This window comes from Rhinopithecus bieti, unplaced genomic scaffold (genome assembly GCF_001698545.2).
Source record: "Rhinopithecus bieti isolate Rb0 unplaced genomic scaffold, ASM169854v2 scaffold_14826, whole genome shotgun sequence".
NCBI lineage: Eukaryota > Metazoa > Chordata > Mammalia > Primates > Cercopithecidae > Rhinopithecus > Rhinopithecus bieti.
This window is the reverse complement of record NW_016808328.1, coordinates 2,525,018-2,546,830: the sequence shown is the minus strand read 5'-3', so window position 1 is coordinate 2,546,830 and position 21,813 is coordinate 2,525,018. Positions and strand designations below refer to the sequence as shown.

At 52.5% G+C, this 21,813-nt stretch overlaps 1 protein-coding gene across 3 annotated transcripts in view; it reads left to right on the top strand.

The window, feature by feature from the left end:
- Positions 1–21,813, top strand: part of EPHB2 (EPH receptor B2) — a 135,071-nt gene that overhangs the window by 68,533 nt on the left and 44,725 nt on the right. For all 3 annotated transcript variants that reach the window (XM_017886555.1, XM_017886553.1, XM_017886554.1), the window contains exons 3-4: positions 13,731–13,886; positions 15,574–15,909. In XM_017886555.1, coding sequence (XP_017742044.1) covers positions 13,731–13,886; positions 15,574–15,909 — 492 coding nt within the window. The remainder of the gene's footprint in view (positions 1–13,730; positions 13,887–15,573; positions 15,910–21,813) is intronic.

Sequence of the window (21,813 nt, the reverse complement as noted above, 5' to 3'; positions counted from 1 at the left end):
AGACTCTAAGTCGGCCCAGGAAGCGGGAGAGAATTGTATTGAATGGTATCGCCCCTTGGATTGAGAAAATAAAAACTTCTGCTAGGAATCTCTCTTGCTCTGTCACTTTCTCCACTGGCCTGGAAAAAAACTGTCCTGCGCAGGCCCAGGCCTGCAGAACCCACACTGAAAAAGTTCACAGGTGCCCTGCTGCCCTGGGTCCAGGTAAAGGGGCCCTGAAAGGTGTGTGGCAGCTGTGTCCCCGGGGGCTCCGGGGGTTTGTTGCCTTAACTGAGCTCACCAAGCAGGTAAAAAATTCCAGACATGTTCTCTGCTGACAGCTAATTGTGTCCTTTATTAATGACCATGGCTTTCTTGGGGCAGGTGGGAGGAGGGAGGAGGCCAGTCTCAGCCCGGAGCGGCTCCCCCAGGTGCAGCTGATGACCACATTTCTGGATCCCGCAGAAGGGGAAGTGCTACGTGAGGTGACCCTGAAAAAGCACCCCCCTCTTCTGGAGGGGGAGGGGGCTTTCCCAGGCTCCCCAAATCCCAGCAGGGGTGGCCAGTACCAGACACCGACAGAATGATGCAGAGATTTAGGAATCTGAGGGCAGGGTTCTGGGTCCTAAGCTCTTCTCTCAGAACATAGCCAGCAAGGTACAGTGGATGGCCTGAACAGGGGACCCGCATGTAGGGTGGCTTGGGAGATGCTCCCCAGCTTTGCCAGGTCCATCTCACCCTCACGGTACCAGGACTGGGCCTGCCAAACCTTACCTCAGTGGCCCACTACACCACCTGTCAATACAGCAGCCAGATGTGCGGGAGGGGCCTGGGCCTGGCCCTGCCAGATGTGTCAAGCTTTGCAAACACATCCGGCTTCCCCTCGGGCACATCGTGATTATTGTTTAACACTTGCTATTCCTGCATCTGTGAGTCCCAGGGATTACAGACTGGGAGGCTGCAGCCTTCTGAGCCCTGTGGCAGTGATAGTCTCCAGCTGGGAGGAAGGGGATACTTGATCGGTCCCCATTTTCTCAGGAGGGGGAGGGATGAGGCATGAACCCCAAATATAGATGAGGAGGTGAGGCCCAGAGAGGGGCTCAGGGAAGAAGTGACTGAACCAGGACTTGAACCAGGCAGGAGCACAGGCCCTGAGGCTAGCAGAAGCCTGGTGTTCTCTGGGCAGCCAGGAGGTCAGTGTGGTTCAGGTGGAGGCGGCAAGAGGCCAGGCGGGTGGAGGGGAGTTCAGAGAGGAAAAGGAAGCTTTGTAGGCTCTTGTTTTGGGGGTTTTTGTTTCCTTTTGGAAATTCGGCTTTGTTTAGATACAGGGTCTTGCTCTGTTGCCCAGGTTGGAGTGCAGTGGTGGGCTCTCAGCTCACTGCAACCTCAACCTCCCAGGCTCAAGAGATCCTCCCACCTCAGCCTCCCAAGTAACTGGGACCACAGGGTCACGTCACCACGCCCGGCTCATTTTTTTTTTTTTTTTTTTTTTTTTTTTGAGACGGAGTCTCGCTGTGTCGCCCAGGCTGGAGTGCAGTGGCCGGATCTCAGCTCACTGCAAGCTCCGCCCCCCAGGTTTACGCCATTCTCCTGCCTCAGCCTCCCAAGTAGCTGGGACTACAGGCGCCCGCCACCTCACCTGGCTAGTTTTTTGTATGTTTTAGTAGAGACGGGGTTTCACCGTATTAGCCAGGATGGTCTCGATCTCCTGACCTCGTGATCCGCCTGTCTCGGCCTCCCAAAGTGCTGGGATTACAGGCTTGAGCCACCGCGCCCGGCCCCGGCTCATTTTTAAAAAAATTTTTTGTAGAGTCATGGTCTCACTATGTTGCTCAGACTGGTCTCAAACTCCTCAGCTCAAGCAATCCTCCCCCTTGGCCTCCCAAAGTGCTAGGATTACAGGTGTGAGCCACCGTGCCCAGGCTATCGGTCTTTACTCCAAGTGAGAGGGAAACTGTTGGAGGCCTTTGGGCAACATGAGCTGATTGCTGTTCTGCAGAATCCTGGCTGCTATGGAAGGCTGAATGCAGCTGGAGGAGAGCAAGGACATGGGAGAGCAAGGGAGAAAGCCAGGAAGCCAGTTAGGCTTCTGCCATGATGTGATGATGCTTCCACTCCACTGCCCCCTCTCTTCCCTCCAATGTGGGCGTCAGCACAGCTGGGCTGCAACCCCGGCTCTGCCGGCCACTCACTTGCTGTGTGACCCTAGGCAAGTCCCTGTCCCTGTCCCTGTTTGGGTCATGTATTTTGTAGTCATAAAATAAGGAGCTTAGCCCAGAAGATCGTGAAGGTTTTGCTGACTTCCAAGGCCTGAGACCCTGCCTTACTCTCCATCCTCATCTCCTTCCTCTCCTGGCCTTGAACCTCACGTGCTAGCAACCCTGAACTATTTGTAGCTCTCCACACACGCACCACACCGTTTCACGCCTCTGTGCCTTTGCACACTCCCTCTCCCTGCAATACCCTCTCCCAGCAGCAGCCCTGCACACAGATGGCCTGTGTTCTTCAGCAGCTCTCCAGCTTGGGGGCATCTCCTCCAGAGGTTGACCCACTCCCCTTTCTCAGTGCCCTGAGCACTTTGACAGACCACACACTGATTTTCAGAAGACAATAGAATGAGGAAGCCGTGGAGTCAGAGCTGGCCTCAGATTCCAGCTACATATCTGAAGTTGTTCATGTTTTTGAGCCTCTGTGTCTTCATCTGTAAAATAGAGATCATCATATTCTTACTCCCAGAGTCAAGGTGAAGATGCAGCAACATTGTTAAGCACCTACCCAGTGCCTAGCACGTGGTAGCTAGGATTTTTGAAGTCAGATTCTAGCTGCAGAGAAAGAGCCATTGAATGAATGGGAGGGGGTTACCCTGTACAGTGTGGCCCCAGATTCCCAGAAAGGTTCCAGCTCGGACCCCAGGACAACCTCCCAGCAGCCCATTTTGGGGAGGGGGTTCCTGCCCACCCCTCCTGTCACCAGCTCCTCCATCAGGGCTTGGTCAACGCTGCCTGCTGGCAGCCACACAACACTTGGAAATGTCCTTCCTTAATTGCTTCACCAGAGTGGGGAGTCACCCTGCAGGCAGATAATTAAAAAGTTCAGAGCTTGATTAATTGGGAGGAAATTGGAGGAATGGGGCTGCCTGCTGGGAGGGCGGGAGCTCTCAGCCCCACTGTGGGGAGCTGGGATATCGTGAAGGGAGGCAGGCCAGACCTGGGGCTGGGGGCAACGCAGGGGTCCAGGGGCTGGGAAGACCAGGCCATGAAACACCCTCACCGGCTCACCAGCCTTTACAGACTGTGGGGTTCAGTGTCTGGCTCACCTGGGAGACTGTGAGCTCCCCTACAACTGGGAAACACACAGCAGTCATGAAGGTCCTGGTTGCTCCAGCCTTGGGGCCAGGGGACCTACAGGCCTTGCAGCCTGTCACTCAGAGAGCTGTTACGGAGCGTCTGCTCTGTTCCAGCTCTGTGCCAGGCAGTCAGCAGGGCAGGTGCGGTGGCTGCCCTCATGGAGCTCACAGCTGGCGGGAGGAGGGGAGATGGAGGTGGAGAGACAGATGTTAATCAAATGCCAAGGACAAAGGTAGGAGGCCTTGAGAGCCTGTCACCAGGGGCTCCAGGAGGAGCTCAGAGGACTCCAGAGGCCTCGAGCAAAATCTCCAGTCCACACACAAGTTGAATGAGCTTAAGCACAAGATTCCACCTTTCGACCGGGCCTGGTGGCTCACACATGTTATCCCAGCACTTTGGGAGGCCGAGGCAGGCGGATCATGAAGTCAGGAGATTGAAACCATCTTGGCTAACATGGTGAAACCCCGTTTCTACCAAAAATACAAAAAAAATTAGCCAGGCATGGTGGCGGGCGCCTTGTAGTCCCAGCTACTCAGGAGGCTGAGCCAGGAGAATGGCCTGAACTTGGGAGGTGGAGCTTTCAGTGAGCCAAGATCGCGCCACTGCACTCCAGCCTGGGCGACAAATAATTCCTGAAGCCTCTATCGATCACCTCTCAGGCAGACACTGGGGCTGGTGCCAGACCTTGGGGTTACCCACCATCACTATCACTGTGCTCACAGCCTGGTAGGAGAGGCAGACAGTCACCATCCTGTATACTCATGCAGTGGCAGAGGTGCAGTGCCAGGTACTACTGGAGCACAGGAGAGCGCCCCCAGACCCAGCCCTGGCCGGGGACATCTTAGAAAAGGACCAACAGCTGATTCGGGCTGGAGTGAGATTTGAAGAAGGACAAGAAGGAGCTGGGTGGGAGCTGGGATAGCATGTGAGGCAGAGAGAGCTGCCTGAGCAAAGGCCCAGAGGCGAGACCAAGCACAGCTTGTTCTGGGAACTGGCAGTGCCTGCAGTGGCTAGAGCCCAAGGTGTGATTGGGAGCATGAGGGAGCTGAAGCTGGCCAAGTGGACTGTGGAAGGGGAGGCCAAAGCAGGCCGGACTATCCCTGGGCATGAGGGAGCCACCAAAGGGTCTTCAGCAGAGGAGTGACTCAACAGATGGCAGGGGTGGCGGCCTGGCTGGCAAGGCCCGGGTGCCCCCTCAGGCAAAGGGGAGGCATGTTCGTGCAGCTCCCTGCCTCAACCTTGTCCTGTCAGCTGCTGGCTGGGTTCCACGAAGCCGGGTCCCAGCAGGGACAGACAGGGGGAACCTGGGCATTGGGGCAGAATGACTGACAGCCCCTGGGTGGTCCTAGTGGGAGCTACCCCAGCAAGGGCATGGCCCTGAGGCACTCGCTGGACTTAAGCTGTCTTGTCTAGGAAGGGGGAAGAGGGAGGAAAGGAAGGAATAAACAGGCAAGAAGGGAAACCCTTCATCAAGTGGGAAGGAGCTCCAGGGACCTTGAGGACGGGAGTTTTAGAAAGAACATGGACTAAGGCTGGGCACAGTGGCTCACACCTGTAATCCCAGCACTTAGGGAGGTCGGGGTAGGAGGATCACTTGAGCCCAAGAGTTCAAGACCAGCCTGGATGACATGATGAAACCCCATCTCTAGAAAATATAACAAAAATTAGCCAGGCATGGTGGTGTGCACCTGTAGCTCCAGCTACTCGGAAGGCTGAAGTGAGAGGATCACATGAGCCCAGGAAGTCGAGGCTACAGTGAGCTGTGATTGCGCCACTACACTGCAGCTTGGGTGATAGAGTGAGACCCTGTCTCAAAAGAAAGAAAAAAAATTAAGAACCTGGACTGTGGAGGCACATGCTCTGAGCCTAAGTCTCTATGTGATTTGGACAGGGCGCTTCCTTTCTGTTAGCCTCAGTTTCCTCATCTCTAAAATGGGAAAACCTCCCATTGCACAGGGTGGTCCAAGGAGAGCATGGACCAGGGAGGCTCCTGGCCCAGCACTGAGCACATCCTAGGCACGCAGTGCTTAGAAGCACCTCCTCTCCATCTCAGGAGGTAGCTGCCTGCTTTCAGCGCAGCTTTGCCCACAGTACGGAGGAGGATCAGGTATCATGCCCAGCCCAGCCCAGCCCAGAGGGACTGACTCTGCTAGGTTAACCTTGCAGCCAAAGCAGGAAGGGTGCAAAATGTAAAAGCCACTTTGCATGAGGTAGACCCCAAAACCCCACCCACTTAACCCAGCAAGCCCAGCCCTGCCCTACACACAACACAAATCCCTGAAAATATGCAAATCAGTCTTTCCGCAGTTCAAAGAGAATGTAAGGCCCAGCACTGGGTGTCTGAGCCACCCACAGCTGGAGTCCCAAGCTGGAAGAAGCCCTAGAGGGGGTGCCAGGCAGCACCTTCCTTGGATTGTGGATTGAATGATTGGATTGAATTGTGTATATCAATCCATTCAAATCTAATAGAGCTGAGGCCCAGAGTGGGCAGGAAGTAGCCTAGGCTCACGGAGCAAACGGCAGTTTGCGGGGGCTGCCAGCCCCCCTACCCTGGGGCCAAGACTCTTTTCTCCATCCAGTCAAACTCCTCTCCCCAGCTGAAACCCAGAACTGACTTCCTAGAGATTCCAAGGTGGGAAAGCGAGCTGGCTGCACTTCAAACCTGCCACCGCTGACCCCAGAACCCACTCCCTGGCCCCTCTGCCCACAGCAGCCAGCAGGTAAGCCTCGTTCAAGGAAGGCATCTCAGCCCCCTGCTTAGTCATGGTCTCTTATGTTCCAGGGCCGAGGCCTTTTGTCTCAAAGTCCCAGTACCTGGCACCTACTAGGGGACTCAGTAAATGCCTGTAGAATAAATTTACAGCTCACTATCTCCCCAACTGGAGCTGAACTTCTGAGGACAGGGACTATGTCTTCTTTATCTCTATTATCTCCAGTGCTTAGCACATAGCAAATGGAGGCCAAGAATGAATGAATATAATAATAGCCAACACTTACATAGCACTTAACATGAGCCAGGCAGACACTGTCAGGGTGCTTTACTTTCATTAACTTGTTTAATCTTCCCAGCAAATATAATCAATATTTTATTCCCATTGTACAGACAAGAAACTTAGACACAGAGAGGGTAGGTAACTTGTTTGTGGTCACAGAGTTAATGAGAGGTAGAACTGGGATTAAGCCCTGGCCACAGCTCCACAGTCCATGCCCAGGTTCAGTTTCATCAGACCTCCTGCTCAGGTCTGGGAAATAGGAACTTGACCCCAGGGTGCAGACCTTTTCAGATGCCACCTCTACCCAGAACCACAGACAGTGCCCTCTGGTCTACAGGACCCCAAGGAAGACAGAGATGCTCCTTCCAAGCCTCGGCAGCCTGACACACTGGGCCTGACCCAGCGATTGACTCCGACGTGGCATCAGTTGTCTTTGGGATTAAGCCGGAGTCCCTGGGAGGAGAGGGGGGAGCAGAGGCAGCAGGCCAGCCATTGAGGCTTTGAGGATCACCCGATGCCAATTAACAGCCCCACCGTGCCAGGCCCAGATGGAGTCCTGCCTCGGCCTGACTCAGGGCTCACTCAGTCAATTATCACCTATCCCCAGAGCCCAGGGGGCAGGTGGGGAGAAAATCTGTTTCCCTGTAACCCTCCCTCCTTTCCCCGGCCCGCTGCCATCCTGCCCTGGGTTGCCTGGCGAAAGGCTCTGGGCGATTGCAGAATGCTGGGGCTGGCTGGCTGCTGTGAGCCTTGAGTCCTGGGTTTGAGGTCCAGGCACTACTTCTGCCGTTCTGAGAGGCTCCAGCAAATCCCGGCCCCTCAGCAGGCCTGACAAGATGGTGTCCAGCCGTGACACTCACCACTCACTAATTTCTGGGACCAGTAGCATTTAGACACAAGCTGTTCTGGATCACGAAGATCTAAGGTCAACCCCAGCTGTGCCATTGACTTGTTATGTGACCTTAGGGCGGTCACTTCATTCTCCCTGAGCCTCAGTTTCCTTATCTGTAAAATGGGAATGATAATGGTACCTAGTTGGGTGGGCGGTTTATGGAATAAGTTAGAGAATCCATGTAAGACACAGCACTGGGCCTGCCACCTGGAAAGTACACAATAAATGGGAATTATTTTTGTCATTCCATGCTGGATGAGTAATAATAGCCATTTACATGGCACTTACTGTGTGTTCTAAGTGCTTTGTGTATATCAATCCGTTCAAACCCACAGCCCCTCCCCTCGAGTCACTCCCTGTCCAACCAGGGAGACAGACCTGCCTTCATTCAGCAAAACTAAATTGGCTGAACATCTACCATGTGCCAGATCCTGGGATAGGTACTGGGGATGCAGAGGTGAAAGACCCAGCCCCTGCGCCAATCAAAGTTCACCAACCAGTGGGCAGAACAAAGTCATGTGCCACGTAAGTCCAGTGGTGGTCTGGAGCTTGACTTGCAAGAACCGACTGTGCACATGTTTTCCCAAGTCAGCGTTCAGTGATCTCAAGTTGGTAGCTCGGCATTTGCTCTGGTGGGAGTATTTATATCACACAAATTGGCAAACACAACCAATCAGGGCTTCTTTTCCCCTCCAGTGCAGTTTAACAGCACACCACTGCACACAGAGCATGTCTTGTGTGCTACAGTGGAGGTGTGAGCTGGCACTGTAGGAAAATGGAGGGCAGGCCGCCTAGAAGTGGGCACATACATCAGACTCACCAATCCAAGGGGGCAGGGAGATGGGGGAGAAGGGCATTCGGGCAAAGGGACCAGCATATGTGGCCCGATGTCCAGGGAGCTGCAAGCAGATGAGAGAGGTGACAGATGGGGCCAGAGAGGTTACAGTAGAATGGTCAATCCTCCCGGTCAATCCCAGGGAGTTTCTGGGATACAGGACTTGCAGTTTGAAAACTGAGATGCTTTGGTCAACACCCTGGTCAACAGGTCCCTGGGAAGACCATGGGGAGAACAAGTGGGAGGCAGAGAGGACTGTGAGCCTGATGATGGGTGGTAAGATCGAGATGACTCTGGTGGTACCCAGACAGGCACGGACTCAGCTAAGTATTTTCTCACCCACTTTCTCATCTGATTCTGATGGCACCCTATAAGAGGCACATTGATTCAATCAACCTGTATACATCAAGTGCCTACTACGGGCCCGCTGCTCTGCTAGGGCCTGGGGAAACCATAAGAGCCAGACAACCCCGGCTCCTCCTCCCTTTTTCCAGGTACTTTCAGTGCAGGGAAAAAGACAACACACAAGTTGACAAACCATTTTCTAACATAATTATGAATTGTGATGAGGAAACTGAGATTGAGACGGAACACAGCAAGAGACAGTTGCCTTAGCCAGGGTGGTCAGGGTGGGCCTCTCAGAGGAGCTGACATTTAAGCTGGGGCGTGAAGGAGAAAAAGGAGCCAGCCATGGGAAGAGCAGGGAAAGCATTCCAGGCAGAGGGAACAGCTTGGCCAAAGGTCTGGAGGTGAGAACGGGTTTGATGACCACAGGCGGGAGCACAGTGAGTGAGGGGAGGAGCAGGAAGCAACCAGGAGACCGTCAGGACCAACCTCACAGGCCTTGTAGCCAGGCTAGGCGTGGATCTATTCTGAGTGCAGTGGGGATAAATTGCACATGAGGGAGTTTTTAGACAAGGTGCCACACGTCTGATTCATTTTAAACAGATCACTCCAGGGACTGTGGAGGATTGGCAGAGAGGCCACAATGGAGCAGAGACCCATTCAGTGGCTGTCTCTGTCATTATTCCATGCAGGCATCATTAGCCCCCTTTCCAGATGAGGAGACTGAGTTTCAGAGGGGAGAAGGCTTTTCCAAGCCCACACACCTGTCAGAGGTACAACTGCCTTCCTGTGTTTCAGGTCTCATTATCTTCTTCCCACTTCTGCACATGACATGCAGATGCCAGCAGGACAGGTTCCCTTCCCACCCAGAAGTTGGGAGCAGTGTGGCCCCCTGGGCGCTGTAGACAGTGGTCACCCAGACCTCTCAGAGGTAGCTGATGGGAGCTGAGGCCCCAGCGCACCCCACGGTCACACAGTAGACTTGGGATCAGAATTGGCCTATGCTACTGAAGAGCTATGCCTGTCTGTTCCTCTCTGGGCCTCAGTTTCCTCAAATGTCAACTAAGGGGGTAGGGCTCGATCCCCTTCCAGCTCCTCATTCATCCACCCATCACCTGCTAGGAACCCAGCATTATACTGGGAGTTTATAGTCCAGCCAGGTAGACACATTCATAAATAATTAAAATAGGTACTGTATACAAAAAAATTAGCCCGGCGTGGTAGTGCATGCCTGTAATCCCAGCTACTTGGGAGGTTGAGGCAGGAGAATCACTTGAACCTGGGAGGCAGAGGTTGCAATGAGCCAAGATCATGCCAGTGCTCTCCAGCCTGGTCGACAGAGTGAGACTCCATCTCAATAAATAAATAAAATAGACCCTGCCAGGGGGCTCAGAGAAGACTTCTTAGAAGAAATGATGTCTTAAAAGAGTCCAGGAGTTTGCCTGATGGCGAAGGGAAGGCATTCTAAGCAACAACAGCAGATGGACAAAAGCCAGGGGTGTGAGGTGGGCCTGGGGTGGGCATTGTACCTAGTTGAGTGTGGGAGAGCACCAGACACTGAGGTAGGAGTGGTGGGCAAGTACCAGCCCCCTGGGGCCCAGGCGCCCTGCAGAGTTTGGGCTTCCCATGTCTGCTGGGGAGCTGGTGTGGACATTTTAAAATAGTGGCTTCATTGAAATAAAATTCACGTACCATACAATTTGCCTATTTAAATTGTACAAATCAGGCCAGGCGTGGTGGCTCACACCTGTCATCCCAGCAATTTGGGAGCCGAGGTGGGTGGATCACTTGAGGTCAGGAGTTCATGACCAGCCTGGCCAACATGGTGAAACCCTGTCTCTACTAAAAATACAAAATTAGCCAGGCATGGTGGCACACGCCTGTAGTCCCAGCTACTTGGGAAGCTGAGGCAGGAGAATTGCTTGAACCCGGGAGGCAGAGGCTGCAGTGAGCCGAGATTGCGCCACTGCACTCCAGCCTGGGTGACAGAGTGAGACTCCATCTCAAAAAAAATAAAATAAATTGTACAAATCAAAGGTTTTTAGTGTATTCAAAGAATTGTGCAACCATCACCACAATCAATTTTAGAACATATTCATCACCCCAAAAAGAAGCCCTGTTCCCCATTAGCAGCTCCTCCCCCTGCTCCCCTATCCCCAGCCGTTGGCAGCCATGCATCGACTTTCTGTCTCTTTCGATGTGCCTGTGCTGGGCCTGTTTCATATAAATGGAATCCTGCTTTCATGGCTGGCTTCTTTCACTGAGCACAATGTGTCCAGGGGTCGCCTGTGCCGTAGCATGTGTCAATGCTTCGTTCCTTTTTATGGCCAAATAGTATTCCAATGTATGTACCATTGTGGATTTTTAAGTGACTTGGAAAGGTCTGCACTCTAGAGAGCTAGTTTGGAGAGTGGGTGGGCGGGAGGAGGCCAGATGGCGTGAGAGGCTGAGGAATGGGTGGAAAGAGCTTTCTAGATGCTGGCAGCGGAGGGAGCGGCCAAGACAAGACCAGAGACTGCTGAGGAGGGAAGACCTAGTAATTGATTGGCTGCAGGGGGACAGGGTAGAGAGTGATGCCACTTCCCAGGACAGAGAAGAGTGAGTTTCATGAAGCACAGTGCCATAGATACAGAAATGATACAGTGCCTGGTGGTGGGGGTCGAACCTGGCCAGGCAACACAGCAAATGAAGGGCAGCTTAGGGCAGGGGTGGTCTGGGAATCTGAGAGGGAGCCAGGACACTGCCAGGGGGAGAGGGTAGCCAGGAAGGCAGTCCAGATGGAAGGGCTGGCACCACACAGAGGGGAGAGAGAGCAGCCACCCACTGGCAGGCCCCCCGGGAATGCCCCACAGATGGAGGAGGGATGCTGAATTGGGTAGGCTGTCTCCAGAGAGGGAGCAGGAGGAGCCTGATCTTGGGGCCAAAACCCTTTGGCATCTCTAAGGATGGTTCTAGACCTTCCTGGGAACCTTGTGCCCCCATTCTGCAGAATGGGAAACCCGTTTAGAGAGGCCGACTGTTTGACCAGAGCTGGGGCTCCAGCCTGCATGTCCTGACTGCCCAGAAGCTCTAGGCAGTGCCAAGATGGTGAGGCTGCCCCTTCATCCAGCCATCAGGGAAAGGTCGGTGCCCAAGAGGAAGACGAGGGGAAGGGCAGGAGGACTCAGGGGACCCAGAGCCAGTGCAGTAATCCTCATGGCCACTTTGTGTGGTAGATGCTCTTACCAGTGAGAACAGTGTAGCTCAGGGAGGTCAAACAGCTTGTCAAAGGTCACTCAGCAAATTACTTTTGAACCAGATGGCTTAATACTGCCAGGAATTGTTATAAGTGTTTTTACATAAGTTAAGCAATATAAACTGACAACAACCCTAGGAGATAGATACTGTTGTCCCACTTTACAGGTAAGGAAACAGTTTAAGTGACTTCCCCGAGGCCACACTGTTCACACAGGTGGGTCTGGGTTTGCCAGCAGCCTGCACACTAACCACTATGTTCACTGCCCTCCTGCTTGCATGGCCTCCAAAGCCCATGCTCATTCCACTTAAGCAGGCAACTCCAAGAAGTATTTATGGGCCAGGTGTGGTAGCTTATGCTTGTAATCCCAGCACTCTGGGAGGCCGAGGCAGAAGGACTGCTTGAGCCCAGGAGTTCAAGACTAGCCTGAGCAACATAGTGAGACCCCCATCTCTACAAAAAAAAAAAAAAAAAAAAAAAAAAAAAAAAAAAAAAAAAAAAAAAAAAAAAAAAAAAAAAAAAAAAAAAATTAATAACAACAACAAAAGAAGTATTTACAGAGCACTTGCTGAGTGCAGATTCCAAGCTAGCCATAGGACAAGCAGCTGTGAGTCAGACATGGCTCTGATCCTGGGGGAGTTGAGAGCATGGCCAGGAGACCCCCAGAAAAATAATTACGGTGGGTAAGTAGAGCACTCTGAACCCAAGCAATGTTCTGGGCACCAAGAAAGGCAGGGTCTCTGAGGCCAGAGCTGGTTGAGGGTTGAGGGAGGGTGGTTTGCTAATACTTGGACTGGGCAGATAAGCCTTGAAGACTAGAGCTGGAAAAAAATGAACTAGGGAAATTTATGTTAATTGTTTACCTACACAGAAACTAATGTTCAGAGAGGCTGAGTCACTTGCTGAAGAACCCACAGCACCCAGGCATGAAATGTACTCCTGGTGAGGGCCTGGGGGCCTGTGGATGGTTTAGCTGCATTTCATCCCAAGGAGATGAAATGTTTGTTGCAAAGCTCTTTCCTGTCCACCCACTTACCCATTGCACAATCCCTTGGAGGTGATAGCAGAGCTGAGTTCATGAACCCAGCAGGCTGAAGCTGGGAGAGGGGCAAGGTCTAGACCCTCAGCCTCCTGATTCTCAACCCAGGGCCAGCAAGAAGAGGAAGGTGGATTTGAATATGTGTGCACACAAGGCAGCTGCCTCTTATAGGCCCTAACCTCATACTCAGAGCTGCAGGGGAGGTGGACTCCGTATCAGGGATGATGGCCACAGCCCACAGGAGAAGCCAAATGCGGGCCGAGTGCAAATGTGGGCTGAGTGCAAGCAGTGCCCTCCTTAGGCTGGTCCTGGTACTGCAGGCCCCTTTTATTAATATTTTAATAAATTGATCACATACCAACTATAACAGCTACTATTCATTGGGCACCTCTACTGTGCAAGGCCTTGTGCCATGTGCCTTACGCTTAGTCAGAATACTCACAATGACCCTGCAGGGATGGGCCTTAGAATCCTAATTTTACAAATAAGAAAACTGAGTCTGAGTAGTTAAGCAGCTTGTCTGGGGCTGCACAGCTAATAAAAGGCCTAGCCAGTACTCAAAGCCAGGTCGGTCTGATTCCAAAAGTAGTGTTCTCTTCTGTTCTGCCACATCGCCTCTACACTGCCCTAGGACTTTTCTTTTGCCGTGTAATCATCTCAATTGTCTGCAACCCAGGAATCTGGTTCTAAGAATCAGTGCCCAGCCAGACATTAGTAAGCAAGACCGGAACCCATGCACACTGCCCCAGGCGTCTTCAGATGTGCCTTGTAACTAGGTCAGGGTTGATTCTAGAGACCATGACACAGCCAAGCTGGGATAGGTGAGGGAAGATTGCTGGGAGCCCTAGACAGCTCAGAGACAAGAAACTAGGAAGCCCTGGCAGAGTTAGAACTCCCACGTTGGGGTCTGGAGACTTCAAATGCTTCAAGAGATGAGATTTTCCAGCAATGGTGCTGCATGGCCCCTCCGTGAGGCTGCGTGGCCCCTCCGTGAGGCTGCGTGGCTCATGACCTCTCTGAGTCTTCATCTGGTTTCCTAGAGACTCTCCTTATCTTCTCTCTCAGGTTGTCCATCTGGAACTTTCAAGGCCAACCAAGGAGACAAGGCCTGTACCCACTGTCCCATCAACAGCCGGACCACTTCTGAAGGGGCCACCAACTGTGTCTGCCGCAATGGCTACTACAGAGCAGACCTGGATCCCCTGGACATGCCCTGCACAAGTAAGTCCCGGGGCCCCTCAAGGGCGATGCCTGACCGAGCCCCAGGTCTACCTGCAGAAAAGCTCAGAGCGAGAGTTGGGTGCCATCCGGTTACAGCCAGTCTTTCCCTGGTGGGAAGAGAAATGGAAAAGTAAGGGGCATCAAGAAAGGGGCATCCTGGGGTGGCCATGCTCCCACCATGCAGACACCATGGTGCTGGTGTCCGGCTCCTTACCCCCTTCTGCTGAGTCACATGAAAGATCAAGTCAAGGTCTGGATTCACAAAGGGACAAGGGATGGGAGGCTTGGCAGGAGATGAAGCAACACAGATAGTGTCTGTGGCAGAAAAGGCTGTCCAGTGTTCTAACCTGGCAGCGGCTGCCTGAATCACAGCCCAAGGTCCTCTAGGAAGGGACTGCCTAAGAGCACAGCGTCACAACCCCTGTATCTGTCAGGGATGACATTCAGCTGTAAGTAACAGAGCTGACCCTGGTGGCTGAAACTGTACAGATTTATTCTCTCACCCAAAAGGAGCCCAAGGCAGACAGTCCTGGAACAGTATGGTCAATCCACGATGGCCTTTGGGGCCTGACTCTTTCTGCCATTCAGAGTGGCATAATCTTAGCTTACTGTAGCCTCAACCTCCTAGGCTCAGGTGCCCTCAGCCTTCTGCCCTCAGCCTCCTGAATACCTGGGATTACAGGTGTGCACCACCACACCCAGCTAATTTTTCATACAGACAGAGTCTCACTATGTTCTATCTAGCCAAGGCTAGATTTGAACTCCTGGGCTCAAGGAATCTTCCCACATTCTCCCAAAGTGCTGGTGCTGGATGACATCCATGAGCCACCACACCCAACCTAGTTTTGGTTCTTTTTTTTTTTTTTTTTTTTGAGATGGAGTCTCGCTTTGTCACCCAGGCTCTGGAATGCAATGGCATGATCTCAGCTCATGACAACCTCCACCTCCCGGGTTCAAGTAATTCTCCCACGTCAGCCTCCCGAGTAGCTGGGATTACAGGCACCCACTGTCATGCCCGGCTAATTTTTTGTACTTTTAGTAGAGACAGGGTTTCCTGTGTTGGCCAGGCTGGTCTTGAACTCCTGACCTCAGGTGATCCGCCTGTCTCGGCCTCCCAAAGTGCTGGGATTACAGGTGTGAGCCACTGTTGTTTCTGTTCTTAAGGTCACTTCATCGTCCAACATAGCTGCCGAAGTCCCAGCCATCACACACATTTTAGGCAGCAGAAGTGGGGAAGGACAAAGGGACATGCCATAGTTGTCTGTCTCTTTTTAAAGAAACAGTCCTAGTCAACAACTTCTGCTCTATATCAGTGGCAAGCTCTTAAACACAGGAGGCTGGGAAATGCCATCTTTTAGCTGGACATATTGCCACCATGAATAAAGCTGAACTGTTCTAAGGAAGAAGGCGAAAATACATACTGGGCAGGTGTAATTCCAAATGCAAAAATACCATCCTCAGTAACAAACACTGAGCAGGTTGGAACCTGGAGGGAAAGGTTTGAGCAGATGTACGGCAGGCTACGTTATATTCTAGAAACATCTCTCTGGTGGGGAGACAGGAGAAAGAATTTAAGGAGGTCCTTTCGGAGGCCTGGGATGGAGCCAGAGCAGTGGGCACAGAGTGGTCACGTGGGGGATAGTACCCCCTGAGCCCCCCACTGACCAACACCTCTCCCCCGCCCCAGCCATCCCCTCTGCACCCCAGGCTGTGATTTCCAGTGTCAATGAGACCTCCCTCATGCTGGAGTGGACTCCTCCCCGCGACTCTGGAGGCCGAGAGGACCTCGTCTACAACATCATCTGCAAGAGCTGTGGCTCGGGCCGGGGCGCCTGCACCCGCTGCGGGGACAACGTGCAGTACGCACCGCGCCAGCTGGGCCTGACCGAGCCACGCATTTACATCAGTGACCTGCTGGCCCACACCCAGTACACCTTCGAGATCCAGGCCGTGAATGGCGTTACTGACCAGAGCCCCTTCTCGCCTCAGTTCGCCTCTGTGAACATCACCACCAACCAGGCAGGTAAGCGCTTCTGACGTGGGCCAGGGTAGTGCCCCATCGTGCTGTGCCAGGGAGGGCACACACAAGACTCACAAAAGACTCCTTCACATCTGTGGAGTGATTTCTTCTTTTCAAATGTTTTTCATGTGATCCGTCCACCTGGGAGGGTAAGTGCTACCTCTTCATTGTGGTGGTATTAGTAATAATTGCTCCCACTTGTTGAGTGCATATTATTGAACGTAAAAGTTAAGCTGCTGTAATGAAAAGATCCAACATTAGCTGCCTTAAAGAATGTGGACGTGGCTGGGCGCGGTGGCTCAAGCCTGTAATCCCAGCACTTTGGGAGGCCGAGACGGGCGGATCACGAGGTCAGGAGATCGAGACCATCCTGGCTAACACGGTGAAACCCCATCTCTACTAAAATGCAAAAAACTAGCCAGGCGAGGTGGCGGGCGCCTGTAGTCCCAGCTACTCCGGAGGCTGAGGCAGGAGAATGGCGTGAACCTGGGAGGCGGAGCTTGCAGTGAGCAGAGATCCAGCCACTGCACTCCAGCCCGGGCGACAGAGCAAGACTCCGTCTCAAAAAAAAAAAAAAAAAGAATGTGGACGTATTTCTCTCTCATGAGAGAATCCAGAGGTGAGCAGTCCACGTTAGCGGGGTGGCTCTGATCCACTCAGAGACTCAGGGACCCAGGTTATTTCCGTGTCGTTTCCCGGTGCCCCCTGCTCCTTATCTGTATGATCCAAACTGAGTCTCAGGCATGTCTGTGGGAAGAGAGGGAAAACAGGGCAGCAATGATGTTTGAAGCAAAGTAGGTAGAGGCAGCATCTTTCTCTTCTGCATGCATTCCACGGGCAGGGCCTCAGTTACATGGCCTCACTGAGACCCAGGAAAGCCCGGAGGTGTCATCTCTTGCAGCCTAACTTGAACCTCGATCACAAGTGCTTTCTGTGAAGCTCAGCCCACTCCAGTCTAACTCCAGCAAAACTCTCCTGAAGCTCACTTTTAGTAACCCTTTCTGTGGCCTCACGTCATCCTCCACCCACCACCCTTCTTTCCCTCACAGCAAAAAAGGAAGTTGCCGAACACTGCAGTCTCCCCTCCACCCTGTTCTCTCTCTAGTCCCCACTCCACTTGGGCTCCGAGCCTCCCCTCTCCACCAGGACCGCTGTCCTCAGTGTCACGTGAGGCTGAGTCCCAGAGATGCTTCCCAGCCTCATCCCCCACCTGAGGGCCACATGTGATTATCGAGGACATTATGCTACCTGTGAGTAGAAGATCTCACGGTTGGCACTGTAAGCGTGCCCTTCAGTTATTCACTCAGCAACCTTTGCCAAACCCCTACAGTGAGCATGGTCAGTGCCGTGTCCATGGAAGAGCTGAGGGAGGCCAGGCTGCAGGAGGGAAAGTGAGTGGGCCTCCAAGCTGATCTTTCTGATGTAGGGTGGGGCCCACACAGTAAGCATGCAGGATCCAGATGTGGAAGTCCAGACCCAGGAAGTCTTCCTGGAGGAGGTGGAATTTGACTTGCAGTTTGAAGGACCAGTCAAAAAAATTTTTTTTAAGAGATGGAGTCTTATATGTTGCCCAGGCTCCTCTAGAACTCCTGGCCTCAAATGATCCTCTTGCCTGAGCCTCCCAAAGTGCTGGGATTACAAACAAGAGCCACTGCACCCAGCCAGTAGAATGTTGAAAAGAACAATAGAAAAAAATGGCATTCAGAAGGGAGGAAGGGCATGCCAAGGACATAGAAAGAGAGAAGGCAACTGGCTGGGCACAGTGGCTCACGTCTGTAATCCCAGAACTTTGGGAGGCCAAGGCAGGATGATCACCTGAGGTCAGGAGTTCGAGACCAGCCTGGCCAACATGGTGAAGCCGCGTCTCTACTAAAAATACAAAAATTAGCCAGGCGTGGTGGCACATGCGTGTAATCCTGGCTACTCAGGAAGCTGAGGCAGGGGAATCGCTTGAACCCAGGAGGCGAAGGTTGTAGTGAGCCAAGATCACGCCATTGCACTCCACCCTGGGCGACAAGAGCGAAACTCTAATAAAAAAAGAGAGAGAGAGAGAGAGAGAGAGAGGGCAACTGACTCCACCTGGTTGAGGGGTGTTTTCCATGCATGACCTCAGTGCATCGTGGTGGTCTTTCTGAGAAGGAGGCATCCATGTCCCCATTTCACAGATGATGCTCAGACAAGTTGAGTCACAAAGCCAGGAAGAGTGAGAGGCAAGAATTGACTAGGTCTGACAGACTCCAGTCCTTGGGCGAAGTCCTTGATGTGTCCACGGCACCTTGAGCTTGTGGGTCTGATTGTGCATTTGAGTCTGTGTATGTGTGAGTGTGCTGTCATATGTGTTTGGTGGCCATTTGTTTACAACGCATATGACTGCGGCCATGTGGGTTCTGTACACATGCATTTGTGAGCGTGGATGTGTCAACCTGCGGGGCCTTGGGGACAGGGGTAGGAGGTATTGTGTATTTGAGCATGAGTTTGTACATCTAACTGTGGCTCTGCCTGTCTGTGTGTTTGGATCTGAGGAGTGTGGTTTTGTTCGGGAATGGTGGTGTTGCTGTGGCTGAGAGGGCATGTTTGTGACTGACTGCCTACAGTTCTTTTGGTGCCCTGGGTGCATTTAAGCCCCACTCAGATTGGGGTCCAGAGGGAGCTGACTCAAAGGAGGCAATCTGAGAAAACCCTCAAAAACCAGTGGGGCATAGTGGCTCATGCATGTAATCCCAGCACTTTGTGATCCAATGTGGATGGGTCACATGAGGTCAGGAGTTCGAGACCAGTCTGGCCAACATGGTGAAATCCCGTCTCTACTAAAAATACAAAATTTAGACAGGCGTGGTGGTGAGTGCCTGTAATCCCAGCTATTCGGGAGGCTGAGGCAGGAGAATCACTTGAACCCGGGAGGCAGGGCTTGCAATGAGCCAAGATTATACCACTGCACTCTAGCCTGAGCGACAAAGCGAGACTCCATCTCAAAGAAGAAAAAAAGCCAGCAAGTGATAGAAAAGACCTCTAACAGATTAGAAAGCTTCAGCTGTGCATCTCTCTGGCTTGACAAAGCTCTGAACTGGAGAAACCCAGGACCCCAAGGCGGGTGGAGAGAGAACTCTTTCTAACTGGTAGAAGCCAGAAGGAAGCTCCTGGAGCTCTTTCCCTGGTTGCAGGAAACTCTCCTACATCCATTTGGGAGTTCTGCAAGTGGAACTACCTACTCAAGACGCCTCAGCTTATTAGTAGCTAGAAGTGGTTCTGGGCTGCTGGGATGGACCCTGCTATCTGGAGCTGGATGTACCCAGGAGTAGAGATGGGGCGGAGTATGGAAGTGAGGGGTTTCCAGGGAATAGACACACAGGGAGAGCCCTCAGGATTTAAAGACAGAGAAGCAATGAGAAACAAGTAGTGGATTAGGAGCAGAGACCTAGGCTTGGCTTTGCCGTTCATTTGCTGCATGACATTAGCAAATGAACAGCATTCATTTAGTCAGTGTATGAGTCAGCTACTCCTGCAATAATGCTGCGTAACAAAATCACCCCACAACTCAGTAGTTTAAACAATAAACATTTATTTCCTCACTCACTAGTGTGTGGGTCAGCTGGCGTTGGACTAATCTTGGCCATGTTCTCTGTGCTGGGCAGGACTCCAGAATGTGAGTTGGGTTCAGCCTGTTTCATGTTTCTCCTCATTCTCCTTGGTCTGGCAGCTACCCCAGGCTTGTTTCTCTCAAGGTAAAGGGTAGGAGCATGGAGGGAGCCAACCATATCTCATTGGCCAAAACAAGTCCCACGGCCAAGCCCAGCATCAGTGGGAAGGGGAAGTATACTCTGCCCCCAGTGAGTGGGCCCTGCAGAGTTACTTGGCAAAGGACGTGGGTACCTAATCCTATCACAGAAAAGGAAGAACTGGGGTCATTGGTCTAATCTACCACACACATGAAAATCACTTCCTCCCTCTGAGGCCTCAGTTTCCCCATCAAATTTTACATAAGAACTATATGTGAGCACAAGTTCCAGAACACAGATATCAGTCTACCCCAGTCCTGCTGAATCAGAGCCCCAGGCGTAGACCCTGGGAATACGCATTGTTAACAAGTGACTCAGGTGTTTCTTACCATCGGACAAATTTGGGAAACTCGGGTCTAAACTCCTTGAAGCCCTCAAAGCCCTGAGGCTTTAGGAATTATAACAAGTCTTTCCCCCTCTTCTTTATTCCAAGCCCCTTGGCAAGCCCCTTCTCTTACAGCTGCTCAGAGCCCAGCTAGGGGCTGTGCAACCACACCACACTCCCACCCCATTATCCCCCTTTGCCAGATGAGGAAACTGAAGTCCAAAGAGGTATAGAGTCATTTATGCAAGGTCCTACTACTTAAGTAACCTCTATTAATAATTAAACCCAGGACAACGTGACTTCATGTCTACACTGTTCTCCAGTGTAGTGTAGACACAGTATCTGCCCTTGAGGATGTATGTCCTAGTTGGAAAAATAAGACACAGACACAGAGCCTACATACAAGATGGCATGGATGAGGGCCCAAGAGGTGCTGGGGGAGATGAGGGAGATCACAGGCAGGAGAAATCATCCTCCTAGGGAATGAGCAAAGAGTATGTCCTGGAAGGCTTCCTGGAAGAGGAGGCATTTGAACTTGACTTTGAAGAATGGAGAGGCTTCTAGCAAGCAGAGATGGAATCATACAGAAAGAAAGATGGCCTGGGGGAAGGAAGTGCAGGAGGCAACTGGAGGGAGGATTCTTCTTTCTGTTCCTCCTAAGTATCAGGTTTCCCTGACACAGAGTCTTGGCACATGCTGTTCCCTCTGCCTAGAAAGGCTTTCTTATCCCATTCTTCCTTCAGGCCTCAGCTCATTTCGCTGACCTTCCTGACTTGGTGGGACACCTCCCTCCCCAGCCCCAGCACCAGGGCCTTCTCGTTCCCGTGGTTGAAATATTACCTTGTGTCATTGATCATTGAGTTCTTGTTCGTCTCCCCCATCATCAGCACTCGGGGCACACGATGGGTCTGCTTTACCTCACCATGGTTTTCCCGGCATCTAGAGGGGGCTGCACCACAGTGAACATTCAGCGAACATTTTCAGAAGGGTTCGCAGAAGCGTGGGGTGAGGTGGGGTGTGGAGAAGTGCAGTCGGGTGGGAAACAAGGCTGGGGACTCGATTTCCAGACAAATGCATTCAGTGGTGGGTTTTAAACAGACCCTAAAATTCAATATAAAATTCTAGCTCATTGCCTTAAAAGGAAAAAGTGTTTCTTTTGGGCAGGTGACTGGGCCTTGCTCACAATCCCTTGGCATTCACTGGGGCCAGAACTGTCTTCTGACTTCATCCAGCCATCATGCCGCCTTCAAACCACGCTCTGCCTTTCCAGAACACCTTTCTGCCTCATATTCATGAGTCGTGCTCATGGCCCCCAAGGAAGGAGGCTGCACTGGGCTTGAGGGGTAAGGAAACAGGGGTTGGGAGAGGTCATGCCATGTACCCAGGTGCACTCTGCTGGACAGTGGCAGACCCAAGAGTCAGTCCGGCTATTCAGAGTGAGCCACGCTACCCTCCTGCCTGTCCACACCCACAAACAAGACCACGGCAGAGAGGGGCAGGAGGGAGGGACAGAGGCTGAGCCTTAGAGTGGGCAGTCAGAGGAGAGCTTCTCTGAGGAGGTGGCGTTTAAGCTGAAGTCCGAATGACAAGCAGACAGCCCTGCAGACCTGGGGGCTGGGAGGTGTAGCATTTCACTGATACAGGGCTTCTATCCAGTGCACTTGGCCGTTCTCCAGGGCTACCCTGGACACAGTCTTCGCCCTTTAAGGATCTCACCCTGAGCAAGCCCAGAACACCCCCACCTCTGCCAGGTTCCGGAGGTAGTGGGAAGGGTCTGTGCTTTGGAATCAGGCAGCCGAACCTGGC